The sequence below is a fragment of the Ixodes scapularis genome, unplaced genomic scaffold (genome assembly GCF_016920785.2).
Source record: "Ixodes scapularis isolate PalLabHiFi unplaced genomic scaffold, ASM1692078v2 PGA_scaffold8__174_contigs__length_109621045, whole genome shotgun sequence".
NCBI lineage: Eukaryota > Metazoa > Arthropoda > Arachnida > Ixodida > Ixodidae > Ixodes > Ixodes scapularis.
In genome coordinates, this window is record NW_024609883.1 from 97901046 (window position 1) to 97919170 (window position 18125).

An 18125-nucleotide genomic window follows, 5' to 3' on the forward strand; every position below is an offset into this window, starting at 1 on the left:
TATTGTCCCCTGACACGCACAGATTGTCGCCTGACACATGACCTTTGTTTCCTTACACAGATTACATATGCCTCTTACATATGATCGTAGCTCCCTAGTGCGACTTGTATTCCTATACCAGGGTTCTCCCCAGGAATTTTCGAGGGGTGGACATAACCACCATGCGAGCGGCGGGGGGATGTAGTTTGGCAGTGCGGTACGATCTGGCTTGCCGACAGAACGCACATTGTATAGGCTCTCTAACTTTGCGACCCTGTGAGTGGTGGCACGCCAAGGGGATAAAGCAAAAACCAAAATGCCGTGAAAAAAAAAGTAGATGGAAAGTCGGGGAGCGAGCGAAGAGGTGAAGATAAAGTAAGCCACGGTGCGAGAAAGCGTTGAGCAGTGAAAGAAAAGCCCTCTCGGCTTTCCGCTCTCTGCCACTCGCCGCCTGCAGAGAGAACTGCTGCACGGTGCACGTTCGTCGCGTCTGTTTTCTGTGTTTCTTCTCGGCCGAGCACCCACTGCCGGCGGGGCTCTGCGGCTCTGTTTTCCTTGTTTGAAAGAGTGCCGGCTGTCGGCGATTCGATAACACGCTATAACGTGATAATGTTCAGGCCTGCTGAGTGCAACAGTCTGCAGCCATGTGCACAGGCAAAACCGCATCGTCATCCTGTGGCATAGTTGAATGGTGGGCGGTCAGTCGGAGCGGTGGGCGGCAAGGCCACTGCCGCCCACCATGGGGAGAACCCTGCCCTACATATAATAATTACCCCCTTACACGTGGTCCTTATTTCTCTACATGTGACTATTTCTCTCCTGCAAGCAACCTTTGTTCCGTTACGTATTATTTTTATTTCTTTACTACGCCAGCTAAGGGTGCTCGAAGTTTACAACCGGAAAATCTACAAGGTGTTCAACAGAGACGACGACAGCCTGATGGACATCACGCCCAAGGATCTCATTTTTGCGTGAGTTGAGCGCCGTGTTTTAATGTTTTTGCATGAGCAAAGCAAGGTTGATTTCTGTATTTTTGTGTTTTTTTACACAGATTGTGTTTATGGACTAGATTATATCTGAAAAGCATTATGCATGAGCACAGTGACAAGCCTTCACACATAGGACAAGGCAACATAAAGCATACATAGCCAATACACTAGCAGGCAATGCTTAATTACACATGTTACAACGTGGAAGACTTTAGCAAAATTTGCAACAGCTTCTTCTACCGAGAAAAACGCGCATTAAAAATGCTTTGGATGTGGCAGCCATAGGCCTAAATTTTTTGAAGGGACACCAACAGGGTATTTATGCTCGCCAAGGTTTCTATTTGTGCACGACATATGAGAGCCCAACTACCCAGAACACAATTTGTGGCTCAAAATTCTCTTTCTTTCCGCCCAAAACTCGTCGCTCGAGAACAACCTGGTTTGAGTTGCGCTCACTCTCTTCTCTGTGGTCCTGTGCAGTTCTCTATGGTTTATACAGACACACCGAACATAATCAAAGTTGTGGGTCATCAAAGGCACACATTCAGTATTCAAAATAAAAAGAAATATGATACCCATTTTTGTGGCTTCTAAAAAGCTGCAAGTATGTTGACTGAAAAAAACAAAGTTGTGCAGAAAACTGGAGGCACTCTGTGCATTCTCTGCATAATTCTTAACATGGCATCGTATTGCGGGAGTTGCGGGCTGGACGGCTGAACAGCTGAACGAAGTGGACTAAGCGAGTGCGGCGGACGACGGGCGTGGGACCTCTACTTCAGAACTGTTGTCCGCAGTATCGGAGAATCTGTTAGCTTTGAAAAAAGTAATCATACACCGATCAAAGCAAGTAAGATATATTCCATACGGCACGCCCGACTACCCAGCTGATTGGCACGAAGACGTCGCCGAGTCGTCTTCTCTTCTCTTGGCTGAAAAAATCACTTGTCTTACATGAATTGGTGAGAGCTTGAACATGAATTGGTAAGAGCTTGAAAAATGTGAAAACGTCGAGCTCGAAGTTTTTGACTTCAATATTTTTCGTTGCAACGTGCAAATTTTTCATCTGCCTCGAACAGTGAAGGAAAAAAAGAGAAAGCAAACACGGTCAGGTGTAGCCACATGTCTTCTGGCAACTCTCTCCTTTTCTACATTTCATCTTCCTCCCCAATCCGGTTTTAGTTTCGAGCAGCTGCATTTCTTTTACTTTATTAAAAATATATGCGATGCTGTGGCAAAATATTGATTGGGTAATCTTCTGACACCATAATAAATCGCCTGGCAAAAAAAAAAAAAAAGTCGGGGGGGGGGGGGGGGGGGGGGCGGGTTTGGGTGTTAGTGTTTCATTAAAGTGAGCCTTTGCTCTTTTTTTATTTTAAAGCAGTAGCTTTTAGGGCCAGGGATTGAACCCCGGTTAGTGGTCTGGAAGCCGATTGTTTTGCTGACTAAGCTACAGACCCAGCTTGCAGGAACGGGGGGAGCAAAGCAGGTGGTGTGAGAAAGTGTGCGGAGAGGAGACGGGTGGAAAGAGCAAGAAAGAGGAGCAGAAACGGGTGGTGTCGAAAGAGCGCGCAAAATGAGAAGTGGAAAGGGCAGGAAAGCGCGCTTCCCCTCCCTTGGTGGCCCAGAAAATTCAGTGCATAGGCTTTGTATCTGGGTAATAATGAAGGGAAGCGTGTGCTGCATCACAAAGAGGCAATTGTGTGACATTCTGTTTCCATAAACAATCCTGCCTTAGGCACCACCCGAACCCACCCTATACATGAACTCAGCTTTGTTACGTCACGGCGCGGTGGTGGTACGTCGGGCGCACTTCCAGTCTGGGGCTGTGGGCGGAAGTCACCATGCGGAACGTGCATTTCCGTGTTGTTTTGGAAGAAACTGTACGAAAACCTGCCTTCTCATCAAATCGCTGCGACTGGGGCTGTACCAAAAGAGTCTGGAATGGTTTGAAGGCATGTTTTCATGTGTTTTCTGCCTGCTCGGTTAGTCCGAGAACATGGTTATGGGCCGTGAAAAAGGAAAACCAGATACTGTCGGTCTATGATTGCTTTTGGGAAAGTACTTTGAGTTGAATTCACGGATACTTGTGGTTGTCATTCATTTGTTTTTTTTCTAACATGAACGCGGGAAAACCTCCAAGTTGTGCGGACCACCTGCAGTGCATCTTCAAATTCAAAAGGTTGCCTGATCGTTTGAACTGTCGTCTGCTCTTTCAAACATCTTTCCTTGTCATGTACTCGTTCAAACGACAGTGGCCCATAGACCAAACGTTGAGCCGATAATTGTGATAAGAAGGAAGTGCAGGCCTCCAAAGACTTCAGTTTGACGGTTGGTTGGGGTAAGTAGGCTTGGCGTAGGGGGATCGGTGGCCGAGTGGTCTAGCGCACACCAGCTCGGAGCACGTGGAGCGAAAGCTCGCGCTGCAGAACCCAGGGATCCTGGGTTCGAGCCCCACCCCTGCCCGTTTCGATCTGTATGAGCATCGTACCGGCGTGCGGTCATGTATCACTACTGCGTGGTGCACGTTAAAGATCCCAGGCTAGCGGTTGTACTGCACTGGCTACATTTCTCATCTACAGCTGGAAGACTCGTCGCCTTGTGAGGCAGACCAAGTTCTGGGCTGTATAAACATGCACACAACCCAATTTGTTTTTTAGGCTTGGTGTAAACAGTAAATACAAGGAGATGTTGATAATTGTTACCGTAGCCAAGTTTTTACAGTGAAAGCTGTCATGGGCTCTGTCCACCACCAGAAATGATGTCCATTGTTGATGTTGTAGTTGTAGTAGTTGGTGATGTAGGGCGTCGGTCGTCGATGCTGCCAAATCCTCGAAAAAGATTGCCTGCCGCCCGTGGGAATTGAACTTGGGTCTGCTGCTTGTGAAGCGTATGCGTTGCCACTGAGCTACGCCACAGCGTTATTAACTCGCTCTAGGGTTTTTGTGTTAGCTATTTCCCACTGCACGCACTTTCTGGAAAAAAATAGCCTATAACACAATGCCGTCGTAGCACTGTCAATGCCAAGGGCTTCACCTTGTTGTGTCGCAGCTATCGCTGGATTAACACAGGACTGCTCAATTGTTTTGTTTGTGTCCTTTTAGGTTTGAAATTTTGGACAGGGACAAAGCTCGCGAGAAGGTCATCGAGGTCGCAGTCGTGCAGGTGAGTTCAATTTACGCAAACGTTTGCCGCCTTTCGAAACCACGACGGTGCTTGGTTTAGGGACAGGAGCACTCTTTAAAGGGACTTGAATTTCAGTCGGCGGGCCAGAGCACACTGAATTTGCACTGGCGACGTGAGAGGGGTATCTCCGTTGAGCCGCATTTTGGTGGCGTCTTGCCCCTACCCCCAACATCTCGTAAGAATCTATTTGACTCGATTTCCAGCGGCTACTCATGCCTCACGCGGCAACCACGTGCGCGTCGTGTGGCGTGGCAAAGTTGGAAGCGCTCAAGCGCTGCACGCGGTGTCTCCGCGTCGGCTACTGCAACCGGTAAGCAGCGGTCCCAGCCCATTCCTTTTTGTGGCTTCTAGTCGTCGTTTCAGGCACCATAGTTGTGTCGAGCACGAGTTCTTTCGTTTTGATTTCAATCGACCCGGGAGTGCGGAAGGGTAATGTAGTTGTGGGCAAACTTTGTCGCAGGACGTGCCAGACGAACCACTGGCATCAGCACAAGAGCGTCTGCAAGTTTGTGCCCGAGCTGATCGGGCTCCCGTTTGTGCTGAGCTTGCCCCAGTCTCAGGCCACCTATGCCAACCTCTGCAGGCTCATGGAGGCTTACTCTAGGCAAGATTCATTCCCTCTTTCTCATTTTCTTGTAGAGATGTTGTGCATAGCTCCTGATGGCTATTTCGTTTAGCACTAGCTGAATCGGTTTCATGCTATGGGCAGTTCTTGAGGTCTCCCTTCCCAACTGTGGACTTGTTTGATTGTTCTAACTTATCCATAGATGTTTATATATAGAAGTGTCGTCGACTGGTTCTGCACACGATCACACGAGGGCTATGAAGCAGTGCAGAGATGAGCTTGATGCACTCAAATATTTTACAGTGGAGCTGCAAGGGCTAGACTCCCGAGGATCGTGTCCGGTACCAAAAATGTCGACACAAAACTCTGGACAGCTACCACCATCTATGAGCGACGGCAGCAACCAGACGACCTGCTTGCCGGCCTCGCTCATAGGTGGCGGCAACCTTTCCAGCATTTTCACTCTGGTTTTCACCAGAGTGGAAAGACTGAATTTCTCTAGGCGTCATCCTAGAAGTCGTCCTCGAGGTCGTCCTTGAGGTCGTCCCTGAGGTCGTTCCTGAGGTCGTCCTCGAGGTCCCCTAGACGTCGTCCTTGAGGTCGTCCTTGAGGTCGTCCCTGAGGTCGTCCCTGAGGTCGTCCCTGAGGTCGTCCTCGAGGTCCCCTAGACGTCGTCCTTGAGGTCGTCCTCTAGGTGTCGTCCTTGAGGTCGTCCCATCATAGCACAACTTTGCTGGTCTTCCTTCACCAGAGTGGAAAGGCTGAAAGTTTTTTTGTTTCCTCTAAAAGTTAACAACTGGAATTCCTGAGCAAAGGAAACTGTGACCCTTTCTCTGCTCAATGGCTATGTTGGTGAAATCAATAGGCAGATTTTACCAACCAGTTTTGTTCTGCCGCCGCTGCTGCGAAGTTATAGTCTTTTCACATACGCAGTAACCCCGCCCTAGGTTTGCATAGACTCAAGTTATAGTGGCAACAGGCGTGTGCAGAGCAGTTGGTGAAATCTGTCTATTCTGCCACGAGCAACATCTGTTGAATGCTATAGTTTCTGCTGGAAACTAACCTGATATAGCTCGATTATGTGAGCTGTAGTGTCCATGTAACAGGTAAATACCTAAAAGGTGGGAGGGTGTGGAGTTCAGAGGTTGCTTGTAGCTCTGCAAGCTGGGGTTTGCTCCTTTCCGTCGTCTCGGAGCGACGTCTTGCATCACCGCTTCCCGTGCATGCAGGCACTCTGTCAACGTGTTCCAACCGCCGGTGAAGTCGAACAAGTGTGCCCTGGATGCAGCCGCCGGAACCCCGCCTGGAAGCGTCGAGCCTTTGGAGGCCGAGCTGGACGAGGTTTGTTACAACTAAGATGTTGTCCGAGCGTCGTACTAGTTCAGTGCAGTCGGAGCTCGACGCAGGCATCGGTGTAGCTAGAGAGTCGAGGCCCATTCGCACACTTGCGTTTGCTCACTACTCCGATTCTTGCGGTCTCTTACGACAAGAGGACATGCTGGCACCATCTACGAATTGACCCTGGAACTGCATTTCACTAGAGCAAAGATTTTGCGGTATTTACGACATCAAATGTACGTGCTATTTACGAGAAACTGTTGCTTATAGCATTGTCGAAAGGTTTTCGAGCCAAGAAAGAAAGAATGGTGTGTGAAAAAGAAGTGTTCTCTCTTTGTCAGAGATTGGGGTTTTAAGGCACACGGTCGTAAGCAGTCGCAAGTTTGCGAACCAGGCATTACGGTCGCTCGGTCCTAATCGAAGGTTCTCCAGCACGTTGCTTCTTTGCTGGTGAAAACAGTCCAGAAAGTGTGCGGGCGGCAGCAGCCTAAGGTAGAGTTAACCGGTTTGGACACGTTCGCGCTTGGTGGAATCGGTAACCGAACTGACATTTCAGATGCATCATGCTCCTATACTGTTTTCTCTTCCTTTAACTTAAAAGTTACTTCATTCTCCTGCACCACAGTCTCAGGTGTTCCATTACGATTTATTATCACCAGCTCTCCTTCACTCTTGCTGTTACTTAAAATGCATCGTCGAACGGGAATAAAACCGGAGCAAAATACAAAGCTGCCAAACCGGAGCAAAATTCGTAACTACCGAACCCGAACCGAACCGGAGCAAAATACAAGCCTACTAAACCTGAACGGGAATAATAACCGGCACAACATCCTGATCGGTAGACTCCTATTTGGCTGTCGGCCTTGAAAACCCTCCGAGGCACTCGACGAGTTGAAGCTTGCGGGTTTGTAGTTCGCGGGAGTTGTTCCCTTACCGTTTGTTTTCCTCCAGGCCGAAGGTTTGGATCCCGGCAGCAACGAGGGGGGTCCAATGTTTGGCGTCACGAGCGTGGTTCCTTACGCCGAGAGCTGTCCCAGCAAGGTCGACTTTGTGTTCGAGGACAGAGGTGAGAGTCGTTCGAAGACACCGTTTTGCGGCACGTGGTTCATAATCGTGGAGAACCAGTACCTTGTACGAGGTTTTGGTGAGGAGCGGTCGTTCTGTGCCAGTGTTGCGTCGGTGCTTTTTGGCTTTTGAATCGTCGCTGCGTCCTACGGACTCTTCTAGTGTCAGGAAACCTAGTCCTAACGAATGAGACGCTGGCACCGAGAGAACGAACACTAAAAGCATACACTTTTGACTTTGTCAAGAAGCAAAAGTATGCAGGTGAACTGGTTAGGAAACGTGCCCCGAGACATGGAGAAATAAAAGAACGAACAAGACGACGTAAAATCTCGTCCGTTGTTTTGAGGCATGAGCGAATTGTGGATTTTGAGTTTGAAGCGAAGTCAAATCGAATAGTTAATCTGGCCGAATATTTTCTAATTTAATAGTTTGTCAAGCCTTTCGATACTGCAGCGTGCCTAAACAAAAACCCAGCTAAACTCGTGAAGGTTGTTCACAAACTTCCACTTGTCAATTTTTTGTGTACTGCAGACTCGGAAAGTGCAAAGCCTACGTTGGTATGACGAGCAAACAACAGATTTGACGTACGATTAAACCTATAGACATGCTCAGCTATAACAAATCGAATTGATTTATAAATCCTCTTGCTACATGCAAATATCCTTTCTTAAATCTCAAAAAAAAAAAAAAAAAGACAATCATGAGACAAAAAAAAAAAAAAAAAAGACAATATTCGGGTTTTCGGGACTTCTCTGCCTAACATATAGGTAGGTACTCTTGCATAGTAGCCACAGTTTTGAAAATTTTAATGTATAGGTAATGCCATTCATAGTAACTTTCCTCCTAAGTATGCTACTGCAACGTTTGTACTTTTCCAAGTGTTGATCCCTGCAAGTTAGTCCCACTGAGCACATTTCTTAAAGCCCGTTCACACTCTTGCGACCTTTTAAATCTAGGTTCCTTAAAACCTCTTACAACGAGAGGATACACTGGTGCCATCTATTCGGTAGCAGTGTAAACTTGGCGGTCCGGCATATTTTCTATTTCTCTCGAGCATTATCCTTTCTCTCTTGGCTCGAAAAACTTTTGTCAACGTTACAAACGAGCCTTTCTTATAGGAATTACGCACATTTGACCTCGGAAATCCCGGAAAACCTTTGCCCTTGTGAAATGCAGTTCCAGGGTCACCGCATAGATGGCGCCAGAGTTCCAGTGTGTTCTCTCCTCCTAAGAAATTTTAAGAGGTTTAACAGATCTCGTCTCTCTCGGTCGTACTCGGTTGCAAGAGTGTGAACGGACCTTTACTGAGCACTGGTGCACTGCGGAAAAGCAACACCAGCAGAAGCGAGACCTGTGGGTGTCGCTTCTCTGCAGCACAGCAGTGCTCAGTAAGAGGTGCTCTCAATGGAACTAATCCACAGTGATCAACACTTTGAAAAATATGAATATCACAGTTCACTTCGAAGCGGATATCGAATTGCATATTGTTCGAAACAAGAGTCGAAGCTCGTTAAAGGGGCACTGACACCCCAAAGGTCGTATTTATTTTTATTGTCTAAAACGATGCAAGTTGCAGCCATAGACACGCAAAAAAAACCGCATCGCGAAAAAAAATTTTCTTGCGCGCATGCGCGCCTTTTTATTTTTGGCGTTTGATTTTCCCGCCTCTCGCCTCCTCGCTTTTTTTGATCGGTGACGTCAAAAATCAGGAAATTTAGAAGCTTTGTAGGCGACATCTTTATAACATTTAATGACGGCAATCCTAAAACATGTTTTTTAACGCAATTGCGAACGCACTACGGCCCTTCTTTTTGAAATACCAAAAATCGGGAGTTCGTTGTGGTGCCGTCTCCTGGATTTGTATCCTCCAACGGAAAACAGGCGACACCGCTCAAAACCGGCCCGCCGCAACGCCGGCGCTAGCCGGCGCTCGCTCCTATCCTCCTCGCTTTGGGTCGCCATGGCAACAGCAGGGAGTGGTGACAGGAAAGGGGACTCTCAGGTCTCCGCAATTTTTGACGTCAAGGCGCCGATCGCGCGGGAACTTCGAATTCGGCATTTGGAAATTGTTTTTTTACTTCACAAATACTGAATTCCCAAATTTCAAATTTTGAGGGTAATGTCCCGGCATCGTTTTCAACCGTTTCGGATAATAAAAAAAAATATGATTTTGATGTGTCAGTGCCCCTTTAATAAACACTTAGCGCCCACCGGCGCAAAGTGTCGCTAGAAGCACGGAAAGTACTTGACGGTAACGCTAGAAAAGAAATGGATGAAGAAAGAATAAACAATTAAAACAGGGACAAAACCAACACGCTCTTCTTTCTTCATCCATGACTTAAACCAACACGCTCTTCTACTAAGCATAGAAAAGAAAGCAGCGATCTTCAAGCTAATAGAAAAAGGCCGAACGCAAGCGGAGGCGTAACCTGAAGCAGGGCACTATTGGCGTAAAAAATCCAGAGCCAAAAATATTAATAAAATTAAGAAAACGAACGTACATCCTTAAATTTGAAGAAAAAGAAGCCCTAGAAACTTGGTACTCCAGTCATGAACCTCTTGTTTTCAGGCAACGAGCCTCTGGATCTGTCTCGAGTGTACTACCTGGCAATGGACTGGAGGAACAACCAGCGCCAGGGAAGCTACGTTCTCGTCGAATCCAAAGAAGTGGTGGGCTCCTTTTCTCTTTTAAAGCAGCCCGCGTTCCGCTCGTATGAGACGTCGAGTCTGCCCGACTCCTTTAGCAAGCGCTCGGAGCAGAGGGCTGGGAGGGGCGTAAATTTCGTCAAAATTTAATAAATAAATTTTTTTGTTAAACTCTGCTTTTTTGAAAAAGGCAAATAGGTTTATTTTTCCTCTCCAAACTTTAAGATTACGACATAGTTACTTGCCCCAAAACTAAATGATTGCAACATTAACCGAAACATTTTATATTTTGCCATTCTATTCATCTCCTATGTATGGGGCTGTGAATGCTCAGCGAGGTTTCTATACGGTGCAAGCTATTGGGAATGCAGCCATTTCACTTCCGAAGTGAAACAAACTTCTATTGGGGGATTCTGTTCGACTCTGGGACTAAGTCAAAGCTTCCTCTTTTGCAGGATTATGCAACCATGGACGACGACTGCAACCTGCCTTTTTCCGGTGAGCGCGACACCGAGCCCAACTCACACCCCAAAATACAGAACATAAGGAGTTCTTGGCAGAATCCTTTTCAGGGCTGGTTTGCAAGCAAGCCTAGAGTGTTGCCAAGAGCTTTTTTACAAAAACGCAATAACATGGCCAGGTGTGTCTACGAAAAAGAATTTGTCGGTCACCTGGAATTGAACCCGGTTCAATCCGTGGGAGGTGCCGGGTTCAGTAATCTAATCCGGTGCAACTTGGATGAATGTCGTCACGGCTGCTTTGATTACTTGATCGAGTTACATAATCAAGTGACCACTATGGGTGTCTCAGGATCCACTAGAGTTCGCAATCATGTTGCCCGGTCATGTTATAGAGCTGTCAGTCGCAGTGTGGTGCGACATCACTTGGGTACATTGTGGTGTCCTGCAACACTGGCCCATGACACTGATGTCGCGCGACATCACGTGACATGCTATTGACGTTGCATGACCGCCATCCACTAAATTTAGCGGCGAGAGCAATCTTCGTGTTTTCAACTTTGTATGTAGGACCAAGTTGTTTTTATCGGGAGAAAGCCCTATTGAAATATGTTCTTTTCAACAAACGAAAGTCTATATGCATTGCATCACTTTTTTTGTAAGTTGCGATCTTGTATCGACTGTGGCTTTTACGATATGTTATCGCATGACGCAGTGTCACGGGACGTCATGCGACACGCCAGCTGTCACATGATGTCATGGCCGAGGTGTCGTGTAGCCGAGCTTTCAGTTGCATGTCGAAAGATATTCCGTGGTCGAAATTGATTCTCCGCTGAAGCGTGCTGGATGCCTTTGTTGGTTTGGCACATACTGTATTTACTTGTATAATGAATGCACTCACATAATGAATGCGCACCCCCACAACGGGCATCATATTCCGACTTTTTTTTCCCCTTGCATAATGACCTCCAATTTCTGGCTGCGCGAGTTACGAACTGCGTCCAACTTGGCCAGCCACCAAGCCAATTTTCTTTTGCTGCCAAGCTGCCAGGCCAAGCCATGCCATGCCAAGCAGAACATGTACACGGAATTGCTGCAAGTGCGTAGTCGTGGAAGTGATGAACAGCAAAACTGAGCGGTGCGCACGTAACAAAGCTGGGGTCGAGAAATTGCCTTGCCCCGGACATATTTCGCCCACAGGCTGCATTGATGTCGATAAACATGTCGTCGTCTGTGGTCCGCTTTCTTACGGTGAAATCGTGAAAGTGGTTAGGCCTGAGAACTGTCGCGTTGCTCTCCACACTGAGTGAGCTTCGTAGGGCCCTTCTCTTTCGGCAAAAGGCACGCCGGAAGCGCCCCGAAAAAGGTTAGCAATTTATAGAGCACGGCTACTGTGGCGTGCCCACGACCAGCCATTCGTGCGCCTCCGTCGGAGAAGACGTGCCACAATACCCTGCCGCGTTATATTGGCAGCTAAAATTACATTTGTGTAAAGTGTGTCAATGCAAAATTTTACCCCACACAATGAACGCACCCCCCAAATAAGTGTAAATTTTTCGGGAAAAAAAGTGGGTTCATTATGCCGAGTAAATACGGTAAAAATCCCATATTCGAGCAGTGTGCTTTGATGGGCTAGTTGGTTCATGACTAGATGGAACAGCGCAGAACATAGGACAGAAAGAACAGGACAACACGAGCGCTGACTTACAACTGACTGTTTAATGAGAAGCGAAGGAAGAAGAAATAGGAAGCGAAGGAAGAAGAAGAAATAAACTGTATTTTGTTTTAATCCTTATTTTCAGTTTATTTCTTCTTCTTCCTTCGCTTCCTATTTCTTCTTCTTCCTTCGCTTCTCATTAAACAGTCAGTTGTAAGTCAGCGCTCGTGTTGTCCTGCTCTTTCTGTCCTATGTTCCGCGCTGTTCCATCTACCCATATTCGACTTTGGCCACATGACACGCTGACATCATGCGACCACCATCCCGCCAAATTTACCAGGAAAAACAGTCCGTGTCTTTTTGACTTTGTTCTTAGGAACGAGCTGTCTTTTCCTAAGGGAAAACTCGACCGAAATCTGTGCTCATCAACAAATGGAAGTAGAGACACACACCGCATCACTTGTTCGGAAGCCGAGACCTTGTGTTGATGGCGGCTGATGGCAAGACGTCGTTTGCAGAGGAAGATGGCATCAGCCTGGACCAGTGCCTGACGTTGTTCACGGAGCCCGAAGTGCTGAGTCCGCAGGAGGCCTGGTACTGCCCGGGCTGCAAGGAGCACCGTCAGGCCACCAAGGAGCTGTCCCTGTGGCGCCTGCCCCCCGTGCTCATCATCCAGCTCAAGCGCTTCTCCTTCACACGCTCCATCTTCAGGGACAAGATTGACAAGATGGTGGACTTCCCCATCAAGTGAGTCGTGCCGCCAGTCTCGGCTTGGCTGCTTCCGGATTTGCACCTTTGAGGCCGCTTGGGGGGCTAGCTTGAAAGCAACGTTACTAGAGTAAGATCACTCAACAACCTTTGTAGAACGCCCTATGAACAGGAGCGACAAAACCGGTGCAACGTTCGATGCACATTGCCTGCGGTGGAAAGTGACTCTATTGCAGTTTTCATGTCGAACATAAAGTTTGGGAAAAAAGATTTGTGCAAAAAGAGCTTTTTTCGAGAATTGGTTCCTCTCCGTCGTCCATGATAGCAGTGCTACCATTGGCACTAGGATTGCCATCTGCCCGTACCAGCAACAAAAACCGTTTTCAAGCAAATTTTTAAAATTCTGTGTCCCGGCTTTTTTTGTAATGTGTTTATAAGCCGCTTAACTGGAACGGCATTTTTATGTAACTGATACTTTTTCATCCTTGCGGCCACGTTGGGTTCACTTTTTACCGAGCACCGGTGCACTGCAAAGAAGCAAAACCCGCATAGCTCGCTTCCTCGGGGTGCCGTTTCGTTGCAGTGCACACGGTCTCGCATTACGAACGATTTATTGGGAGAATCGAAAGTGTCCACATTAATGTGGGAGACATCGCTAAGTGAAGTTATAGTGGGCTGGTTTCCGTACTGTGCCTTAAAACCCCTCGGGATCACTTACAATGAGAGGGCAGACTGGTGCCATACATCGGGTAGTCGTGAATCATTTGGCATATCCGCATATTTCCTATTTTTTCACGCATCATTCTTCCTTTTTGGCTCGGGAAAACTTTTAACAATGTTACGAATGACCATATCTCACAGATAGTATGTACCATATTTTCCGGACTATAGTCCGCAGAGGCCGATTTCCGCTGAAAAAAAAAAAAAAAAAAGGATTTACTTTAGTTTGTATTTGGTGCATAGTTCGCACTTAGTGCCTAATCTGAATGTAAAAATGATCATACAAAGCCTGTCTTGACAAATGCCCGCAGTATAACCTCACAAAGGAACTTGTATCATACATAAACCACCTTTAATATACTCCGTTATTCATGAAATTCGTCACGTCTTGTCACAGTGAACGATCTCGAAAAATGCAAAAACTTGTATAATCCGCACCGAGTAAAGTTTTAAATGTTAAACGTGTATAGTCCGCGGACCTAGTGAAATGCAGTTCCAGGGTCACCTCACAGGTGGCGCCAGCGTGCTCTCTCGTCCCGAGCAAGAACTCGGGACTAAGCAAACGCAATTGTGTGAACGGGCCTTAAAGAGTAATAGTGTGTGTAAATAGTTCCGGATTTGCCTGAAAATTAGCTAAACGGACCAACAAACATTGCTGAAATAATCCCCCAAATATTGGGCCAAAAATTTCTCACCGTATTTTTCAAGGTGAGTGACGTCACGGGAAGGCAGGGGTTCACTCTTTGGACTGTAAACTTTGTTGTCAACTGATTACAAGCAGTTTCATGGTGTCAAATGAATGCTTTGGAAGCGCAGCAGCATGAGACAAATGTTCGGCACATTCCATTTTTAGACTGCCCGGTGGACCTGCAAGCCTGCCTTCCCCCGACGTCATGCCACTGAAAAGTGTGGATATATTTGAATGATAGTTTTGGCATCATCTTTACTTTCCAATTTCACAATAACTGTTCTGCATTTTGTGATACTAAGTTTCATACGGGAAAGGCTAAAGGTCGGCGATTCTGAAAATATAGTTACCGTATTTACTCGCGTATAGGTCGACCTGTTTTTCAAAAATCGCCTCATCAAAACTGGGGGGTCGACCAATACGCAAATCCCGGTATTATATTTTTCAACTTTTTTTTTTTTTCGGGGGTCCCGAAGTTAGGGGGTCGACCTATACGACGTATCGACCAATATGCAAGTAAATACGGTAGTTGGGGTAGCTAGAAAAAACGCTGGAGTACCCCTTTAACGCAGTCGTCGTGCTGTAGTGCACCCAAAACCACAATTAAAGCGTTCAACTTAAGCCATGCCATCATTGAAGTTTGGTTTCCCTCTTCTCTGATCTGTCGCAGCGGCCTGGACGTCAGCCCCTACTACTGTGGTCCTGCGTGCGAGTCTGGTGGACCCCAGCCGGTGTACGACCTATTCGCAGTGATCAACCACCACGGCGGCATGCTGGGAGGACACTACACCGCTTTCGGCCGGTGCACCGACGCGACGGACACCCGCCTCAGTGAGGTCGGCTGGCGGCTGTTCGACGACAGCCGCGTTAACGCCGTCTCAGACGTGCGCGTGGCAACGTCTGCTGCGTACATGCTCTTCTACCGGCGCAGGAATACGCCATTCGAACTCTCGTCATGTGGCGCGTCAATGTGGCGGCCGAAAGCCGCGACCGCGCCTTCGCAGAAGCTCCTCAAGGACCGGGAGAACCTGTTGGACCAGGAGTTTTCGGCACAGAACGACGCGAACAACAACCGGTGCCACTACGGCGTCGCGACACCGGATGACGCGTCAGTCGACATGGACTCTCCGGACTGACGCGGACGCAGCGGCGGCGGCGGCGGCGACGACGACGACAAGGAGGAGCTTCATCAGTTGCATCGGGGGGCGTGACGATTCGTTAGGACTGCGGTTTGGGTACAGTGCCTAGAACGCGTCTCCGACTGGTGTCATCTTTCCATTTCCGTTTGACTATGCCGTAGAGTCATCATGGCCGCGATTGCGATGTCCGGCAGGGTAGCGCTCTGGTATTTGCGACATTATTTGTTGCCGTTTTGAGACCACTTTCGAAATGGGATGCTAAACACACCGGTCGGAGACCCGTTCCACGCATTGTAGTTTGGCCGAGTTGGTTGTTCGTACATCCGGCGTTACGGCGCACAAAAGCAGACACAATTTTGCGCAGGCACGGTGCAGTCCAGGCTGCACAAGTATCTCCCTTTGTGCGTGCCCGTGCGAACCGTGCGTCTGCTTTGGTACGCCGCAACGTCGGAGGTAACAATTTGCCTTTGCGTCACCCAGGGTTTGTCGTTTTTGGGGGTTCGAGAGCGACATTCAGTGGCGTTGCCCGATCTTAACTTTCGAGGTATCCGCTTGCTTTTTGAGTTCGCGAGAAAAGGAATTGTCGATTTTCGACGTACAAAGGCAGTTACCTTTTTTCTTTATCGCTCCCCCTCTATCCAACAAGCAACACCTGCGTAGGAGTTTACAAGACTTGCTGTGTTTTTGGATTTTGAACGAGTCTGAGCAGTCATTTTTATTAGATTGAAGGAATTCTTTGTTGGAGGAGGCGGTTGCGACTCTTTTGAGATTACACGAAACAGTATCGTCGTCTGGAACGTCGTCTCCCTCTCTGCCTGTCGAAACTCGCTAAAGGAGGGCAATATCCCGTCGCGCGGCAGCAACTGGTACCTCCGGACGCAAGAACCCAAACTGGCCCGGCTGGCAAAAGGTGGCGCTGCTTGTTCTAAAGCAAAGACGAGAAAGTAGACAGAGCGAATAGGTAGTATACTATGCCTCTACTAAACGTAGGCGATGAGCATTCCCGTCCTACTACCTAGTGTAATTAAAAACTTTAATTGTGTTCTTTGACTAGGTAGTAGTAAATATGTTTATAGGAAAGATGAAGTGCTTATGTTATTGCCTCTTGTTTTGAATTGTCTGGCAAGACAGGGAAAGGCGACGGGGAAGGGGGGGGGGGGGGGGGGGATGGTGTTGGAACGTTTTATTTACATAAAAATGAAATTAGCCGTCGTCTCGCTCGACTGTAGCCATTTGAGACTGTGAGGGGAGATGCACCTTTTGCAACTAGCAGCGCCATCTTTTGGCTGTCGACTTGGTTTGTTTTTGTTTGATTTCCCGACGACTACTACTTATGGACGTAAAAAGCGTGTAGGTTCCAAACGTTTATTGGCAAACGAAACCTGCGTAGGATTTGGTGTCTAGGCGTTTAGTGAAAAAACAAGACCGAACATACCTACGTCGCTCGCCACGTTTTTTAGGTTTTGAGCAAGTCTGAGCAGTCGCATTTAGAGGAATCCTTTGTTAAAGGAAACAGTTGTGACTTTACAGATTGGGGCTCTTCAGTTTTGGGATAGTCTTTTAGGTTTGCACTGCTGATGTAGGGGAGTGTTGTATGTGGCACATGTGAACACTAGTGATGGATCCCAATCCGTTCCGAAGTTGCTCTACGTCACGGGCACAGTATTAAAGTGGCCGAACTCCTAGTCCGACAAAGCATTACGTTGTCAGTGCAACAAGCTGCATTCTTCCAAACTAATTTAGCTCAAGCATGCGACGTCAGTTTAGCAAACATTTCTGTTCAGGTTCCTCCGTGGCTTGTGCATTTGAGACGTTCTTCGTGGTCGGGCATTCTAAAAACTTAAGTTGATTCAAGTTTGTGTGTAAACCAGAGCATTGAGCACGGCCCACTTTAATTCTTTGCAGGCAATTCGTCTCTCACACTTCGTCACATCCTTGAGAACTAGCCGAACACCACCGCCGTCATTAAAGCCCACAAAATCGATGCCTAGCTATATGTATCTAGTGCATAAAGAGCTTTGCATGCATTGTGTTGCTGCAATTGCCTGTGACCTAGTTTCCTGAGAAGGAATGATAGAAAATTTAATAAAAGTAAGCCTGTTTCCTGTTTTGTATCACGTCGGAAGCTGAATACCGTTCCTCTAGAAAGGTACCAAATTTCACCATTTTGTCAGTATAAGCAGATCGTCTTTCACATTGCCTCGATCCATGCCTTGCAGGCCTTTTTGCATCGACGACGTTCCCGGATGCACGCTTTAATCAAGCGCACAGCAATGCAAACGCGTTTACATATGTATATACGCTACTACTGAGACACCACTATTGGTGCTGTAAATAAACGACGTATAAAAATGAATGTTTCCGTGTACTTTGCCGCTAGCCGAGCACAGCTTGCGAGATTAGATGTGCTGAACGACACTGTTGGCACGAACTGACGGCAGTGTTTTACAGAGATAGCTGTTGTGGAATCTTCCCACCACTGGAAATGACTTCTGTTGTTGATGTTGTAGTTGGTGAAGTAGGGCGTCCATCGTCGGCGTTGCCAAATCCTCGAAAAAGATGGCCCGCTGCCCATGCGAATCAAACCTGGGTCCGCCACGTGCTAAGCAGAGGCGTTACGACAGCTACGCCGCACCGTTACTGACCCACTCTAAGCTTGGGGTCTTTTTTAGTACCAGACGCCCACTGCCCGCGCTCTCTGGAAAAGAAAAAAAAAAGTAGCAGATAACAAAATGCTGTTGCAGCACCGTCTTTCAGGTGCTTTTATGCGCTCCGGAACAAACAAAAAACAAGTGTTCGGAACAAAATGGTTGAATGTCTATTTTGTTCCGAACACTTTTATTCTCGCACCCCACAGAGGACGAATGCGCCGACAACTTTGCTGTAACTTGCCGCTGCAAGTGCACTGTGGATTAGTGCAGGACATCAAATTTTTTTTGTTTGCCACAACAGATCGAGTTGCTGCCAGAATCGAGGCGCTGTTTCTACCA

The 18125-nt window shown here is 47.5% G+C and overlaps 1 protein-coding gene across 2 annotated transcripts in view; it reads left to right on the forward strand.

Moving 5' to 3' along the window:
- The window catches only part of LOC8039176 (ubiquitin carboxyl-terminal hydrolase 19), a 32506-nt gene extending 15019 nt beyond the window's left edge, over positions 1-17487 (forward strand). For both annotated transcript variants that reach the window (XM_029982732.4, XM_042286849.1), the window contains exons 15-24: positions 853-950; positions 4070-4130; positions 4355-4461; positions 4612-4755; positions 5946-6057; positions 7006-7120; positions 9689-9789; positions 10221-10263; positions 12399-12627; positions 14667-17487. In XM_029982732.4, coding sequence (XP_029838592.3) covers positions 853-950; positions 4070-4130; positions 4355-4461; positions 4612-4755; positions 5946-6057; positions 7006-7120; positions 9689-9789; positions 10221-10263; positions 12399-12627; positions 14667-15132 — 1476 coding nt within the window. In that variant the 3' untranslated portion in view covers positions 15133-17487. The remainder of the gene's footprint in view (positions 1-852; positions 951-4069; positions 4131-4354; positions 4462-4611; positions 4756-5945; positions 6058-7005; positions 7121-9688; positions 9790-10220; positions 10264-12398; positions 12628-14666) is intronic.
- Positions 17488-18125: the final 638 nt, after the last annotated feature.